This window comes from Chanodichthys erythropterus, chromosome 11 (assembly GCF_024489055.1).
Source record: "Chanodichthys erythropterus isolate Z2021 chromosome 11, ASM2448905v1, whole genome shotgun sequence".
Lineage (NCBI taxonomy): Eukaryota > Metazoa > Chordata > Actinopteri > Cypriniformes > Xenocyprididae > Chanodichthys > Chanodichthys erythropterus.
The window spans coordinates 26,137,210-26,153,156 of record NC_090231.1 but is presented as its reverse complement, the minus strand read 5'-3'; the positions used below and the strand labels follow the sequence as shown (position 1 = coordinate 26,153,156).

At 36.3% G+C, this 15,947-nt stretch overlaps 2 protein-coding genes across 2 annotated transcripts; both read right to left on the bottom strand.

The window, feature by feature from the left end:
- Nucleotides 1–856: 856 nt before the first annotated feature.
- Nucleotides 857–3,337, bottom strand: en2a (engrailed homeobox 2a). The gene is made up of 2 exons (XM_067401025.1): nt 2,857–3,337; nt 857–1,173 (listed from the first exon to the last, which is right to left on the bottom strand). Exons 1-2 carry the CDS (start codon nt 3,335–3,337, stop codon nt 857–859), a joined length of 798 nt encoding a protein of 265 aa, XP_067257126.1.
- A 2,752-nt stretch (nt 3,338–6,089) lies between these two features.
- LOC137030718 (uncharacterized) lies at nt 6,090–15,735 on the bottom strand. Its single transcript, XM_067401154.1, has 17 exons — nt 15,495–15,735; nt 15,311–15,412; nt 14,972–15,204; nt 14,556–14,731; nt 14,378–14,471; nt 14,108–14,237; nt 13,798–14,018; nt 13,666–13,699; nt 13,247–13,330; nt 13,075–13,166; nt 12,128–12,245; nt 11,773–11,877; nt 11,456–11,620; nt 8,452–8,634; nt 8,042–8,150; nt 7,712–7,823; nt 6,090–6,187 (listed from the first exon to the last, which is right to left on the bottom strand). The coding sequence occupies exons 1-16, from the start codon at nt 15,733–15,735 to the stop codon at nt 7,712–7,714; spliced, it is 2,199 nt and encodes a 732-aa protein (XP_067257255.1). The 3' UTR covers nt 6,090–6,187.
- Nucleotides 15,736–15,947: the final 212 nt, after the last annotated feature.

The following is a 15,947-nucleotide window of genomic DNA, read 5'->3' as shown; positions in this document are numbered from 1 at the left end:
ACTATGTATGCGATTTAAGACGCTGCGGTACATTTGTTTATTTATTTAGCGCACCAAGTTGAAATGTTTTGACCAGGCTATGAATATTATTTCGTAGCTATATGTTAGGCTTTTTCATATGGTAGTTCAACCAGATAACCTACGATGTAATGCACTGTTAAAGAAGTTTTTGTGTTTTTTTTGTTTTTGTTTTTTTTCACCCCCAATTTACTCTTTAAATTTACCAGGCTAAGACGGTATATTTATTTACAATAAAAAAAAGAGTAGCATTTTTTTTTCTTTTTTTGATAAAATTCCTGCTGAGATCCGACGATTGCTGCGTCCATTTTGTATCAAACATCAAACCAAATGATATGACAAACGTGGAAATAAAACAACTCTAATGCATTTGATATCACAGTTGCCTGGATGCAGCAGAAAAGACTCTTTGGACTTAAGCAAGGTTTTCGCATTTTTTCCACATAACTAATAAATGTAGCTATGTAAACGCGCGTTGCGCCAGTAGTGGAAAACGCTTGGTTCTGTGACAAGTATGACAAAGAAGAGCGATAGAAACACTTGTTTCTCAAGAGAGCCACTCTGCCCAAGTGCAAAAACGGCTCCTATATAGCCTATTTTTGAAATAATTTGACCATTATTTCATAAGAGACTTGTATTCAATAAATGTATTTTGACATAATTCGATAGGCCTGTAGCCTCTATTTAACTTCAGTAATGCTGGTATATTTATTAACTGGCCCTTTTATTCTTTTGAATTATTGCATTGTAAATATAACCTTGCGCACCCACCCCCCACCTCCCCCTCACCATTCCACCCCACCCATCACCTCCACCACCCCACCCCGTTTTCTCTGTCTTAGTCACTGTCTGATTTGTCTTCCTTTGACGTGGTGCTGTGGTTGTACAGTCCCTGCGCCATCAGGTGTAGTGCCAGACCGTTCTTGGTGCCGCTGGCTTTTTTGATTTTGGCTCGCTTATTCTGAAACCAGATTTTGATCTGAGATTCATTGAGGCCCAGTTCCTGCGCCAGACTTTGTCGTCGCTGCTCGGTCAGGTAGCGGTTGGTCTGGAACTCGGCCTTGAGTCTCTGGAGCTGCTCCGCCGTGAAGGCCGTGCGTGGTCGTTTGTCCTCCTTACTTGCGTTTTTCTTCTTTGGTTTACGAGATCTGGGACCTGCGTGTGTGGATGAAATAACATAGCGGTTTTTTAGACCGAAGCACAAATTGCATAACAGTCCCAATAACCTATAATCTGTTTTTATGTTCATGCAAGGTCTGGAGAGAGGGGGCTGTAAACATGTTCAACGAAGTGTTGTAATTTATGAATCTGTTTTACGTAGGCTTTATTTATTTATTTTGCGTCACATTAGGGTGTGAGCAGTATGGATCTCTCTCTCTCTCCATCTCTCTCTCTCTCTCTCTCTCTCTCTCTCTCTCTCTCTCTAAGTGGAGACTCAGTGGAGGCTACATTAATAGGTAATGCGGGAAACCTCGGAGATGAAGCAGAATTTTGATGAGGGATTTGCGCCTTGCTCCATATTGGACATTTCTTGGTTAAAAAAGCCTTTTTAGACATCGAAATGGGATGAGAATGGTCATATGGCGATCATACGTGAAATTAACCCATTCGACATCATGAGATAGTTATGTATAGTGTTATAGAGCACTCTGAGAAAATAAGCACAACTTTAGCTTAATGACGGTGAAAACGCTCCGACTACAGTTGGATAATAATTTAACGTAGCCTATATTTGAATGTAAAAAATCAGCGCCAGGAGAAGCTGACGTGAAAGTACATTTTCAACGCGAAAATAAAATGAAAGACTGACGCGGTAGATTGATTTCCTTCAACAAAAATAAAAGGTTATACAAATGATAGACCTGTATGAAACAAGTCTGTAAATCAGGACTCCACAGCACTCGCTCTTGTTTAAACTGTAACTGAGAGATCATAGATTTAATTATTATTATTATTTTTTTTAAATCGACGGACTAGGCGAAATGACCACTCTTGTTCGAGTTTGCTCTACATTAAATTAGCATTCAGAATGCACATAATGTTTTCTTCTGTTTTGGAATATTAGCAATTCCGTTTTAGATAAATATTCAAGTTACAAAATACTTTATTGCTCACAAACACTCATAAGCAGCGGCTTACGCAGAATATAGTAAATGCGAGGCCTGCTCCATTGTCAAAAATATGCTAATGAAATATCAACAAAGACGGAAGGCTTACAGGGCAAAATCTTTGACAAAACAACAAACCTCATGTACAGCCATTCAGCGTTAAAAATGCGTTTCTGTAATTTTTTTTAAACTTATTTACTTACTTATATTTTTGATCAATCTTGACATTCTATTCTTTCCCTTCCTTAAAACGATAGCCTAACAAAACTAGGTAGTCTACATCATTATCAATCCACAAGCAAACGGTATGGAATTAAAATAAAAGACAATTCAAATATATTAAGAATATATATGACTGTATTTACGAAAATATAGTTAAAATTACTTTTATACTTTTTCTGAACGTTTATAAGCCTGTTTGGTGTTTTTGGACCTTTGTCGTTTTACTTAGGCTAGATTATATAAATCCCATAGTAATATTTCAGTATAAATGTTCAGAAATATGAAAGATGTGACATTTTAATCATTCCGATATCTTTAGTGAATTGTTCATATTTGCACTAATTTGGCGGTTTGAATTTCAGCTCAATGGTTTTGTTTTAGAATTGCAATGCTCTAAAATTGGAATACGCGTGATTAAAATGGAATGCAGTAAAGATTAGAACTTGTACTTTGGATACATTTAACAAATTTCCCGGCACATAGTGTAAGAAAATAAAGGAAAACGTACCTGATGACGGCCTGTCCGAGTAGCGTGTGCAGTAAACCCAAGCGGGCCACAGCATAGGCTGACCAGAGTGTCCGTTTGAATTGCTCTGTGAACTATCCGATTCTGAACCCAGGCACTGATCCACATTCTCCCCGCGGGGCTTCAAGGGCTCTTCGCTCTCTATCTCAGCCTTCTTTCCTCCGCTGCTCGTATGCGTTGTGGAAGTTCCCTCTGTTGGTACAGTACTTCCCACCTGTCCCGTGCTAGGACCCGTAGGGTTGTGATTCTCTCGAGCGCCGTGATTGCCCTCATCGCGCGTGATGTTCGCCTCTTTCTTACGGCCAAAGTCCGGCCGCAGGATGTTGTCGATGAAGAAGTTTGTGATTCGGTGCGGGAGTTGCAGGTTCCCTGGAGCTTGCAGAAGGGGTCGTATGGCACTGTTGGACTCGTCCGCTGCTCCTCGCTGTTCCGCGTCTCTTGCGCTCTGCTCATTCTCATCCATGCTGATACACACTTTCCACTTTCCGTCCCAACCCTGTATCACATGAAATACGTTCTGAGGAAACTATTTTGCAAATCGCAATTACGTTACATGCCAACATATAAGCAGTGCTATTACGTTGGTCCTTAACCTAATATAAGCAGTGCTATTACGTTGGTCCTTAACCTAATAAAGCCAATTTATTGCAGTGCTATTACGTTTGTCCTGAACATAATACATCCAAAGCAGGTTTCTTTTCACACGTAGCAGCTAATGCTGTTCATTTTGTTTTAATTATTTACTCCCTTTTTTCTGATCGGGCTACAAAATATTATTTATGCCAGGGGGAGTCAAATGGCGGCACCCAGATAATTTTTATCTGGCCCTCCAACTGGTTTTTGATGTTTAAAACCGCTCGCAATCTGATATCAAAGTCCCCGCAAAGGTTTAGCGTTTTCAGCGGTGAGTTTAACAACGCACGTGATCATTCAGCGGTTAGTTTAGCAACACTCAACTGCAGGTAAAACGGCATTCAGAGGTGAGTTTGACCAAAGCAACCCTCAACTGCAGGCAAAACGACATTAAAAGGTGAGTTTAACATGCTCTTAGACGCTTGCAAGTAAGCAGTTTTAGCGTTTTCTTGTCATAGGATAACGTATCGGAGGTTTGATTAAAAACTGTTGAGTCAGGACAATAAGTTGTGTTTAGAAACTTTAGATTTGTAAGGTGGCCATTTCTTATGACGATAAATGTTAGAAGTAATTATAAAAATATAGCTTTCTGCACCAAATGTGCAGCTTACGTTATTGAATTCAAGTTTAAGTAGCCTATTAGGCTAACGTTACATTAGCTCACAACTATTATCCAACATTATAAATTTATTTATTTATTTATTTATTTATTTAAAGTTCTGCTGTGGCTTTGTTTGGGAATTTTTTTATATTAAAATAAATGGGGAATTTATATATATATATATATATATATATATATATATATATATATATATATATATATATATATTATTTATATATAAATAAATTCCCTATACTTGCATTTATTAACTGTTATATGTATATATATATGTATATATGTATGTATATATATATAAATATGTATATATATATATAAATATATATATATATATATATAAATATATATATATATATATATAAATATATATATATATATATACATATATATATATATATATACATATATATATATATATACATATATATATATATATACATATATATATATATACATATACATATATATATATACATACATATATATATATATATATATACATACATATATACACATATACATATACATATATATATATAAATTCCCTATACTTGCATTTATTAACTGTTTGTCAAATTTTGTTAGAAATTGTAGTTAACAATATTAACTTGTTTTTTCACTGTATAAAACGAATATCACATTCAATCTAGCCCATTCTGGCAACACAGATTAAGAGAATACTGATGTGAAATGTTCAATTCTGTTTTTTTTCCTCTTTTCTTCTTTAGGTCCCTCAAATTTGGCAGCTTTAAAGCACCACAGACACACACAAAGGCACTTTTAAAAGCCACGCCCATCTTGTTACTCTGTACTCATCAGTCAGTCTCTCTCTTTAAAATATTTTCAAAACTCCGACAAGAATTGATGTCATGGCAACGCGTAGTAATGCAGTTGTGGAAACACGTGCATTTCCCCCTTGACGTAGGTGTAGCAAATAGCATTGAATTTTAGGCTACCTACTTGCATTTTCATTCAACAGCTTGGATGTAAACCCAAAACTGTATTAGACAATATGGAGAAAAACTGTTAATTCCCTGTTTGTAAAGTGATAATAAAGAATATGTTTCATTTCATGTTAGATGTGAGATTTTGAATAGGCTATTCTTTTAGATCTATTAATGGGACCTATATGCAACGTTTCATTACGTTCTGCAACTTTAGTATATACGTGCATCCAAATATATAATGTATTGGTTTAGCCTAAAAATATGATTAGGCCTATTATTCATCATGGGACGACATGACTACAGTCAAACCTGTATATTTAATGATACAATTTATGACATTTTTCATACATTTTTGATCAGCTAAAATACAGTATTTAGGACGTGAATTTGCGGAGCACACATGCATCCCTGATCCAACCTTTACTGTCATTGGATCCAACTAACGTGTGTGTCAATGAGTTATTATTGTGTGCGCACTTACTCTTCTTCGTTTGTTGATTACAATAGTCCAGACAGCCCTCCGACAAACAGCGCCCCGTGCTGTGTCTGCAACCACTGCGCACTTTTGTCACTACTAGAATGTTGTGCAGATACAGATTGTCCGAAATAAATACATGACTAAAGTAAACCCATTTAAAAACTGTATTATATTACTCAAAATCTAGACTGCAATTTAAAGAAGTAGAGAAACATTATGTAATGTGTTTGACCAATTACATCATTGAAAAACCCAGGTGATTTGATTCTACAAATAAATTAAAAAGTACACATAATAATGCTTCCAAATCTGACCTTTTGTTAGACATTTAGATTTGACTTAAGTCAAACATTGTCCAATAGAGCATAATACAGTATACAGGCCTTTGTTCTTTTGATACTTATATTATGACCTCAACACTTATGCACAAAGATATATTTATTAATGTCTATACAGAGTAAATGTCCAGTAAAATGAACCATATTACGCTCATTAAAAAATGGAAAATGAACAAATGAATGATATTCTTTTTTATTTGCACTGATTAAAATTACAATGACAAACTCCAAACTGGTGCTAACTCCAACATCTCAAAGGCAGGACAAAGGCTCCCAACTGTTCTTCCATTTGGTCCCACTGTTTCAAAAGAGAGTAAGAAATCATATGAGAAAATGCAGCAACTGTTTTAATCTGTCTTATTCACTATCCTATTTCACTATCCACTGCATATTCAATGCAATTTTCACAGCTGATATAAACTATTTCAGTGCTGCTAAATCTGCACAGTGCCATCTGTGTATAAAAGCCATAAAATCCAATAGCACTGTGTATACAATTTTGAATTCAGTGCATTCTTACCACAGTAATTTGTACATATTCATATTTCTTTAGCATTATATAGATGTATTCTGCTACTTTTGTTTTATTATTCTACTACAAAGATTTGTATCAACCGAGAAAGAAAACATAACCAAGTATTGCACTATAAAAGTACAACCAGATTCTGAAAAAGTTGACAGTATTGAAAATGCAAAAAAAAAAAAAAATTCTGTTCACTCTGTACTATACTGAAAACACATTATTAACAAATAACGTCTTTGAGTATTTCATTTATTTTAGAAAATATACACTAAATTTAAATCTGATGACTGCAACACAGTCAAAATATTTGCGACTGTTTACCACTGTTTTATGTAACATCACCTTTTTTTTTTAAATAACATTTAATAAGCTTTTGGGAAGTAAAGATGCCAGTTGGTTCAGTTTAGCAAGAACACTTTTGCCCATTCTATTATACATGTCCTCTGGTGAGTTTTTAATCCAAGCAGACTGTGGTTTGTCATTGTCCTGCTGGAAAATGCAAGGACTAGTGTGCTAGCAAAATTACTGTGAAACCAAAAAATGTATGTATAATGTCAAATGTATAAAATGTACTAAAACACAAATGTTAGTCCGGACTTTTAGGTGTGAAACTGCCCTGAGACGTTTTCACTACTCCAGAGCCCAGCGGGAGTGTGCTTCACTATCTTATGCCAAAGTTTGCAACCAATTATATTTTTACTAATACTGTGAGACCGTAATACCGTGATCTTTTTTCTAAAAGTTATCATACTGTGAACATCTCAAACCGTTACACCCCTACTTCTTTTTATTTAACCAGGTGAGCTTTTAAAGAGCACATTCTCAATGGAAATGGCGACCTGGCCAAGATAAAGCAAAAGGTGCAGGATGACAAAGAAGTTACACATGAAATTACACAAAATTACACATTAATTGCACGGAGGGATAGAAAAAGAAAGAAATACAGATAAGATACAGGATGAGAGGGCAACACAATAAAGGTGTAGGTATATGTACAATTATTGCAGCACAATCAAACAGAGAGGTAGAAGAAGTGGGTGAATAAAGTGACAAGGCAACAACCTTAGTAGTAAATTAACACTGGGCGTAATTGTCCAAGTCAAATGTAGCGCAAATGGCATATACAATGAACAGGCAGAAGCTCTAATAGACTCCTTAGGAAATTAACAATACTCAGCAGTCAGTACTTTTTTTTTTATCACAACTTTTGTCAACCAGGAGCTAGTAGGAAAGTACCTGAGCATTAGGAGAAGGTTGCAGAGTTTATGGTTAGTGATCTAGTACATTATTTATCCTTACTCAGTCTTCATCGGATGAATCAATGTCATCATGGAGGTAAGGAAATTCCTCACAAACTGCTTCTCCATCTTCCTCATCAATTGAGAGAACACTTGGATCCACCACAATCTGCCTGTGATAAAGTGAACACAGGTTAAATGAAATGATAAATATCTTGCATCCTCACTTTCTCAGTCCTGTTGAGCTCATAAAATGACACCATCATTTTAGTAACTAAATATTTTACTTTGTAACTTTCACACAATGCAATATCAAAAGTATGTCTACAAAGAAAGATTAAGCTATTTTACAAGGTACAGTACAAGACAGGGACCGAACATGAGCACCCACCTATATTTTGACTTCACCTCACTCATTTGATGTTGTAGGTCACTCAATCTTGCCAACATAATGCAGCACAGTCCCTCGTATGCCTCCACAGACATGTTAGTAGGACAGACTTAAAACGTTTTAAGATTGGTTAGGGGCAAATGTATCCTACTGCAGCTTTTTACAGACACATACAATGTCCATATTTCTGTCCTGATGATCTTTGCTAGGTTAATGTATCAGCATTAATACCAGTCATTAGCTCATTCATTGAATATGGCTACATATATCTTAAGTAATTTTATGCATATATTGCATGTATATGCATGTATTTTTTAGACCAAATGGCATGAAAAAGAAAGACCTGTTAGTGTTTACTCCACAAACCTGTCAAATTATACAGTATCTCAGAGACAGTAATGAATACTTACTCCCTTCTTTCAAGTCACCTCTGACCAACTTTATATCATCACCTAATGTCTTGGAGACACCAGCCAGGAACTGCCAGTGTTGTTTCATCTCTTTAATGAGAATAGTCTTTTCTTCTTTTAAACGAGACAACAGCATTATCTTGTCAAACACAATCTTCTTTTGTCTCAAGGGCACAGTGGATTCTGTAAAGATAAATACTGGTAATAGCAAAAAAGACAAAAAGATTGACCGACAGTGAAAGGCCTTGCAATGTGATATAAAACTACATACCGTATTTTCCAGACTATAAGTCGCACCGGAGTATAAGTCGCACTTATATTTCAAGGCCCTTTAAATAAACACTTTACTGGTCACCAAAGGCATGGTTATAATTTTATGCTTGTCTACTTACAACTTAGATGTTTAAATATGTTCATCGATATTTACAAATAGTTAAAATGAGTGTTTCCCCGAGTGCCAATATAGAATAGACCAGCCAGACAAGTAAAAAAACTGTGACTAATAGTCCGTAAAATACGGTAATAGTGGTAAACAGATGCACTACAAGTCATTTGTCCCAAGCCATTTAGCATTTTAAATGCTTATATCACAAAAGTGATGCATCACTCTAAAAAGCATTTGAAGTTATTTTGTGAAGTTGTTTAATTATCTTTAGGTTGCTATGTAATTGTTTGTGGTTGTGTTGAACTAGTTCTGTTACAAACTTTGTCAGCACATTTGAATTTAAAAAAAAACTAGGATCACTATATTCTCAATAATAAAAAAAGCAAATAAAACGATTTATTTAAAAAAAAACTATCGTCTACCATGCCCCTCACACTGGGAATGATTTACAGAGAGAACTCAAGATTGATGCTTTGGTTCCTTTAGGGCATTTTAAATCCATGCCACATTAGAGGATAAACTCTCGCCAAAATTTAACCTATAATGTTTTTTTTTTTTTAAATGTATTCGAGTCAACCGTTTCATTAATAGCATAATTAGGATTGTGGCGAGTGGGGCGGGCCGAGGGACGTGGGAACAAGGAGTGAGGCCGGCGGAATGATTGGGAAATCAGTGACACCTGCGCCCCACCGCCGGTCTCGAGTCCAACGTAGGAGATTGAAGGATATAAAACTGGAGCGACGACCGTGAAGGACGAGAGAGGACCAGGCCTGGGATTTTATTTGTGTTTTGCTTTTTATTTGTGCGCATCAGTCGTCCGTGAGGGGCTGGTGCGCTGTTTTGTTTATTTTGGAATTATTAAAATGACATTTGATTGTCCGCCAGTTCCCGCCTCCTTCGTCCCGATGATTGTGAAGGTTTTATTATTACAAGGATGTAAAAGCCACGTTTAAAATTTATTGTAGTCTCATTGGGTCTCATTCATGAAACACGAGCAGAACGAATTTGTGTAAATCGTGTATAAAGAGGTTCTGGCGTAAATTTTCGGATTCATTAAAATGTTCGTATTTTCCAAATGTTAGTTGGTACAAAAGAAATCTACACCTGCTCCCAGCCACGCGTAAATAGTGCGTTTACATCCGAACGTTTTGCTCATTAATAAGCTGCATTTTAATTCACCTTAATCGGTAAATATGTACACAGCATTTAAAAAAAATATTATATATAGTAATTACATATATTTTTTCTTTTTACTTTTATACCAGTAATAGCATCTGCAAACGGAACACAAGTCCGCAAGTCTTTTTTATATATATATGCTCATATATAGTTGTCAGTCGGTTGTAATGGGCGGGATTTATGGTAATTGAGAGAATGAGCGTGCACGCGCGTCCCATTTACGACTGATTGGAATTCATTAACCCACACACACATTTCACTATCACATCTGACATTTACGAAGTATTTGTGAATCAGGAGAAGAATTTTCGGGAATGTCTCTTTACGGGCAAATCACTCACACATTTACTCGTATATTTACGAATGTTTCATGAATGAGACCCAATGTTCGGTCAAATGGCCATTTGAATTGAAGTGATAGGGGCATTGCTATGATGGCATCAAAACTGCTATTCCTAAAACACTAAAAAGGCTCAACATAACATTAAACTTTTCTCTAAGTATCACCAGGGGCTCTACACATGAACTCGAGCATTGAGAACATTGTTTGTGTACACAGAGTTTACTAAAAATAAATGTTTTTAACAACTCAACGTAGCTGTTTTTCTCTCCAGCCGCCTCTATGTTGACAGTCCAAAAGTGTCGATCTCCGAATGCAAATTAATAGACTCCATATTAGGAACTACAAGGTCAATATTGTTTTTCACTAACGACAAAACAACAAATTACCCATGCATTTATATGGAACTAAGCTTTAGGAGCTTTTTCATGTTTACTCTCCTCCCTGTTACTTTGCAATCAGAGATCGACACTTTTTGACTGGCAAAATGGCAGACACCGGAATCATGAACTGCAAAAATTATTTTTACAAACCTTGCATTTTTGTAAACTTTTTGAACACAAACAATGTTCTCAATGTTCGAGTTCATGTCTAGAGCCCCTGGTGATCATTTGAAAAAAAGTTTCATGTTATGTTGAGCCTTTTTAGGGTTTTAGGAATAGCAATTTTTATGCCATCATGGCAGTAACTATCACTTAAATTCAAATGGCTATTTGACCGAACAATGAGACTACAATAAATCTTAAACGTGGCTTTTACATCCAAATTATGCTAATACTGAAAAGGTTGACTCGAATACATAAAAAAAAATAATAAACACCATAGGTTAAATTTTGGTGAGAGTTACACTTTAATTATTTTCTGTTGAATGTGCTGTAATTGTTATTCTTAATAATGTTTCTTGTAATTATATTTTACATCTTCTGTCCACAAGGCTCAGCTGTAAAAGAGACCAAGGACTCAGTCTGATTCTCTCTTTATAAATAAATGTAACATAAAACTTAACTACATGGAATCTAATTGTGCACTATTGTGGTAAGTGAAGACAAAGACAACTTAAATACTGTGTTGACAATAATATTTCCTGTTCCAATCTCTACCTGTTTCCCAAGGCCATATTGAAAATTCTTGTGCTAAAAGGGTGTCTGCTGGATCCACAGCCTCTGCATTTGAGACCAGAGCATTGTATGATGTTATGGCCTCTTCTAGTTTGCTCTTCTCTTTAGCAATGGCAGATCGCTTGCGTCGCCTGTCTTTGTTGCTGTCTACAAGGAGGTAACACATGAACACAGATTTCAGAAAAATATAATTTTAATAAAGTACACACATTATGACATTTCCATTCAGATTTATAGATTACTTTCACAAGAATGTGTAGGATCCTACAAAATGAATAAAAAAAAACTCAATCACAAACCTGTCTCTCTGTACAACTCCATTTTCTTTTGGTGGATTTTAAGGACCAAGCCTTCCATTAGACGCTGCAGCCCCTGTGGATCATGTGAACTGATGGTACTCGGAGCTGTTTGCAAACAAAACGATAAGCTTACAAACATAATATTAAAAAAGTTATAACATTCAAATTTCACAAATGGAGGGGCGTAGGAGCGGGTGGGGAAGGGGGGGACATGATCCCTAGTGGCAGTTAACCTAGTGGTCCCACCCAATAAAAACAACAATTGTTGAATAAAACGAGTCCCCCTCAATATCAAACTCATTCCTACACCCTTGCACACATGACATGATTTCTTTAGATTTAGTAACAAACTTACTTGATGCTGCCCACAATTGAACATCTGTGACCCACTGCTGAAGATCTTCACTTGTTTTGTTCAGGTGGGATTTGGTCATCTCAATCTCCCCTGCCACCTCAGCTGTTCTCTGTAATGTCTGTAACATACATGAAGTTATACTTATAATGCAAACAGTGTTGGGTCAAGTTCTTGAAAAGTTTATTTTAGTTCATTTTCTGAGTTCACAAGTTTTGGGAAGTCCCTAATAAAAGGTCTCATATTGTAACCTTTTTTAAATATTTTTTTTACGTTTTTATGTACTTATGAAGTTATATTTGCAGTTATAAGTATCAAACACCAAGTAAATAGCGTTTTGCAAGCTCTTTTCTCAGTAGCTCTGCTAAAAACAGGTCGATTTTGGTCTGTCTAATTAATGTTCACGAGCCTTTCTTCTGATTTGCCGATTTGAAAGACGCACAAGCAGGCAGTCACTGGGAACAAGCTGTAGTGTGTGTGCAGTGACTGAAGGAGGAGCCTAGGCATTTGTGACATCTCAAAATGCAGGAATTCAAAACGGCTCGTTTTCAGGCACAGCTTCTAAATCTGTTCTAAATATAGGCAGTGTGCGTTTGTCTGACACTTACAAGGTAAATACGTAGCACCTAGACCTTCATTATGATAATAAAAGCCAGAAAATGTCGATTTTGACAATATGTGACCTTTAAGACAAAATTATCAGGTATATGGAGTTCATATCGTACCGGTGACCATGATTGATATTTCTTTACTCTTTGTATTTGTTTTATAGGACACTGTTAAGATATGAACTCCATTTACCCAATTATTTTGTCTAAATTAGGGACTTCCCAAAACTTGTGAACTCAGAAATTTAACTAAAATGAACTTTTCAAGAACTTTACCCAACACTGAATGCAAAGGTTAATCTAAATTAGAATTAATAAACAAAAACATAATACCAAATGTACCTTAACATATCTTTGAGCAAGATAATTGTGAAGATTTAACTTTTTCCTTAGGTTCCATCCACGAACATGGATAGTGATCATATCTGTGCGTGCTGAGAAAAAAAAAAAGAACAGATCCATTTTAAATATTGCACATATTTAACAATGACTTTAATTAAACCCAACGACTCACCAGATTTGGTCATATATTTTGTTGTCAATGCAGCACGAGACATAAATGAATTGACTGCTTCCACTTCCTCCCCGACAGTCAAACCTGCATTAGATCCATTAGGAACAGATCCATCGGGGTACGAGTGGCATAGTGGTCAAAGTTGCTGCATTAAATTACGATATGGACATTTAACCTGTCTATGAGAATAATCCAATGACAGGTTTATCAGTAGATACTCTAAAGCAGGGGTCTCAAACCGGTTGCACAGAGGGCTTAGTGTATGCTTGTTTTTGGTCTTTCCCTTCAATTAGTGACCAATTAAGATCCTAACCAATTAGTGACCTACTCAGTCTGGTACAAGGTAAAAGAGAAAACCTGCATACACTAGGCCCTCAATGGAACAGGTTTGAGACCACTGCTCTAAAGTTAAAACTCACCAGCTCCCTCTTGGTTGCGGCCACCCCACTCCACCTGTTATGCATAATCATCGCAGCATTGTATCAAAATTACTCATATAATAATCATTATGTATTTAGAATTAAAAATAAATATATAATCAATACAATTACCTCACATTTGGTTGAATGACCTTTTGCATGCATAACTGATAAGAATGGTCGCATTTGCAAAAGATACTCTAGATCAGGAAAGGCCTCACACACTCTTTTTAAGTATGGGTAATATTTGCACATTACATCAGTGCAGACAAACTCAATCTTTTGTGTCTTGCCAAGCTCTTTTTGAAGATAAAGAGGGTATGCAAACACTTCTCCACGGTACATCTGTAGTCCTGTTACAAAAGAGTTAGTTCAGAATTCTAGTATAATCAAAGACAAGAAAGTCTTGGTTAGCTTGGGTTCATCAGAGTGCTGAACCTACCATTCAAAAGAATGCAGTGTCTACAGACTGAAATCATCACACCCTCTTCATCAAGTTTGGATTGAGACTTCTTGTTAGACTCACTACCAGCTTTAAAGTGTGAGTTTCCACAAATGGGTCGGCCTGGTGACTAAGAGAATATTTTCACAAACAATTATTATTGTTGTTAAATCATCATCATAGATCATCATAGATGACCTGTAAGTTGTACATGATAAAATTGTCTCTTATGACTGAGGCATTAATTGATTATATTTTTCCATAACTTACAGTTTTGATTTTGTCTCTAATAGTTTGCAAAAACTCTGCAACCTCTTCATTTTTGGCAAAGAAGGTTCCGTCAAAATATGGATTTTCATTTATCCTACAAAAATACAAAAAACACTGAATGGACTCTGACAGGTTTAGGTTTTGTTTTTTTTAAAGATAAATTACTTTGTTAACTTACCCGTTGCGATTAAACCTGTACATTTTCCTGTTCCCATCAAGAGACACTGCCAGCATATCCTGACTGCAAGCTGGGCAGGAGAAATGGTCATCTCCAAGAAGTGTTTCCATCTCATGTCTACAGTACGTCCATTCCAGAAAACTGCGCTGAAAACAGTCCACTGATATTGTACCAACCTAGTAAACATAAAATAGACTAGTTATGGTGAGAGTTGCTTAAGAAGTAACAGATACATTTTTGCATTGTACTATACAGTACAACCTGACTTCTCCTAATCATGATTCCACAACATTTCCTTTCCTTGCACATCTAGCCACAACTTTCTTATTTATAAAACAAACCTTTTTGTCAATGGCTATAACCCCCCTCACCCATTTATCCTCTACATTATTACATTTTGTTTAAATCTTACTTACTCTGCCAGAACGCATTGAGCGGCTTTGCAGCATTCTCACAAAGGCCTGTCTGGATAGGCCAGGTGCTGTGACTTTAAAGTCTTCAAAGGTACTGAACAGGTCGACAGTGTAAACTGTTTGAAACTCAATGGTTCCAGGCCAGTACCCATTTAATATAAGGTCTTTGACCTCAGGTGTCCACGATTTTAGGCAAGACTTACAGGTTACCAAAGGAAGGGAGAGATCATAGCGACCTGTTGGGTCAAACAGAGATATTCATCACAACCATACATTCAACTATACAAAGCCTTTGTACTTGCTTTACACATTTTATGTTGTAAGTTAAACAAAGGTAAGCACCATTAATATTTATGAAGATAATGGCACGACCAGCATTCACTGAAACATCCTCAGCACCACAACAGCAAATCTTGTTGGGCAAAGCGATCGGTAGGAGACAATCTGGAAAAACAGACATCAATATTAATTGTAACAGTTTACACTTGATATGTAATGTAATCCAATCCATATAGCGGTCACATACCGTGCTCACTAACTACATGTTCACCAGTGCTGTCTTTTGTAACGATGCATTTCGGTGACATGGCTTTGTAAAAGCCTCCCACAAATGACTCCCTGTTGTGTAGAACATACTGGTGATGCACTGACACATCACAGTTACTGCAATACAGTTCTTTGGGGAGGCAGTCTCTGCATCGAATAACAGCCTCTTCCACATGACACTGTTGGCAAGCTTGTTGAGGTGTCCTTCCGCTTGTTAACATGGCTTGTAAAAGATGTGGTCTTGATTTTTGCCACTTTTCGTTACATAATTCATGCCGCAAATCCCAGGTCCGTACGCTGTAAGTTTCTGATGGATAAATGTCTGGGCTGTCTAAGCTCTCCTTGAGTTCTTGAATATTTTTGTCTTTAGAGGAGAGGGATAAATGGGGTTAAAGTATTTCAAAGTTTTTTCCAGCCCTGTACTAAATGGCGT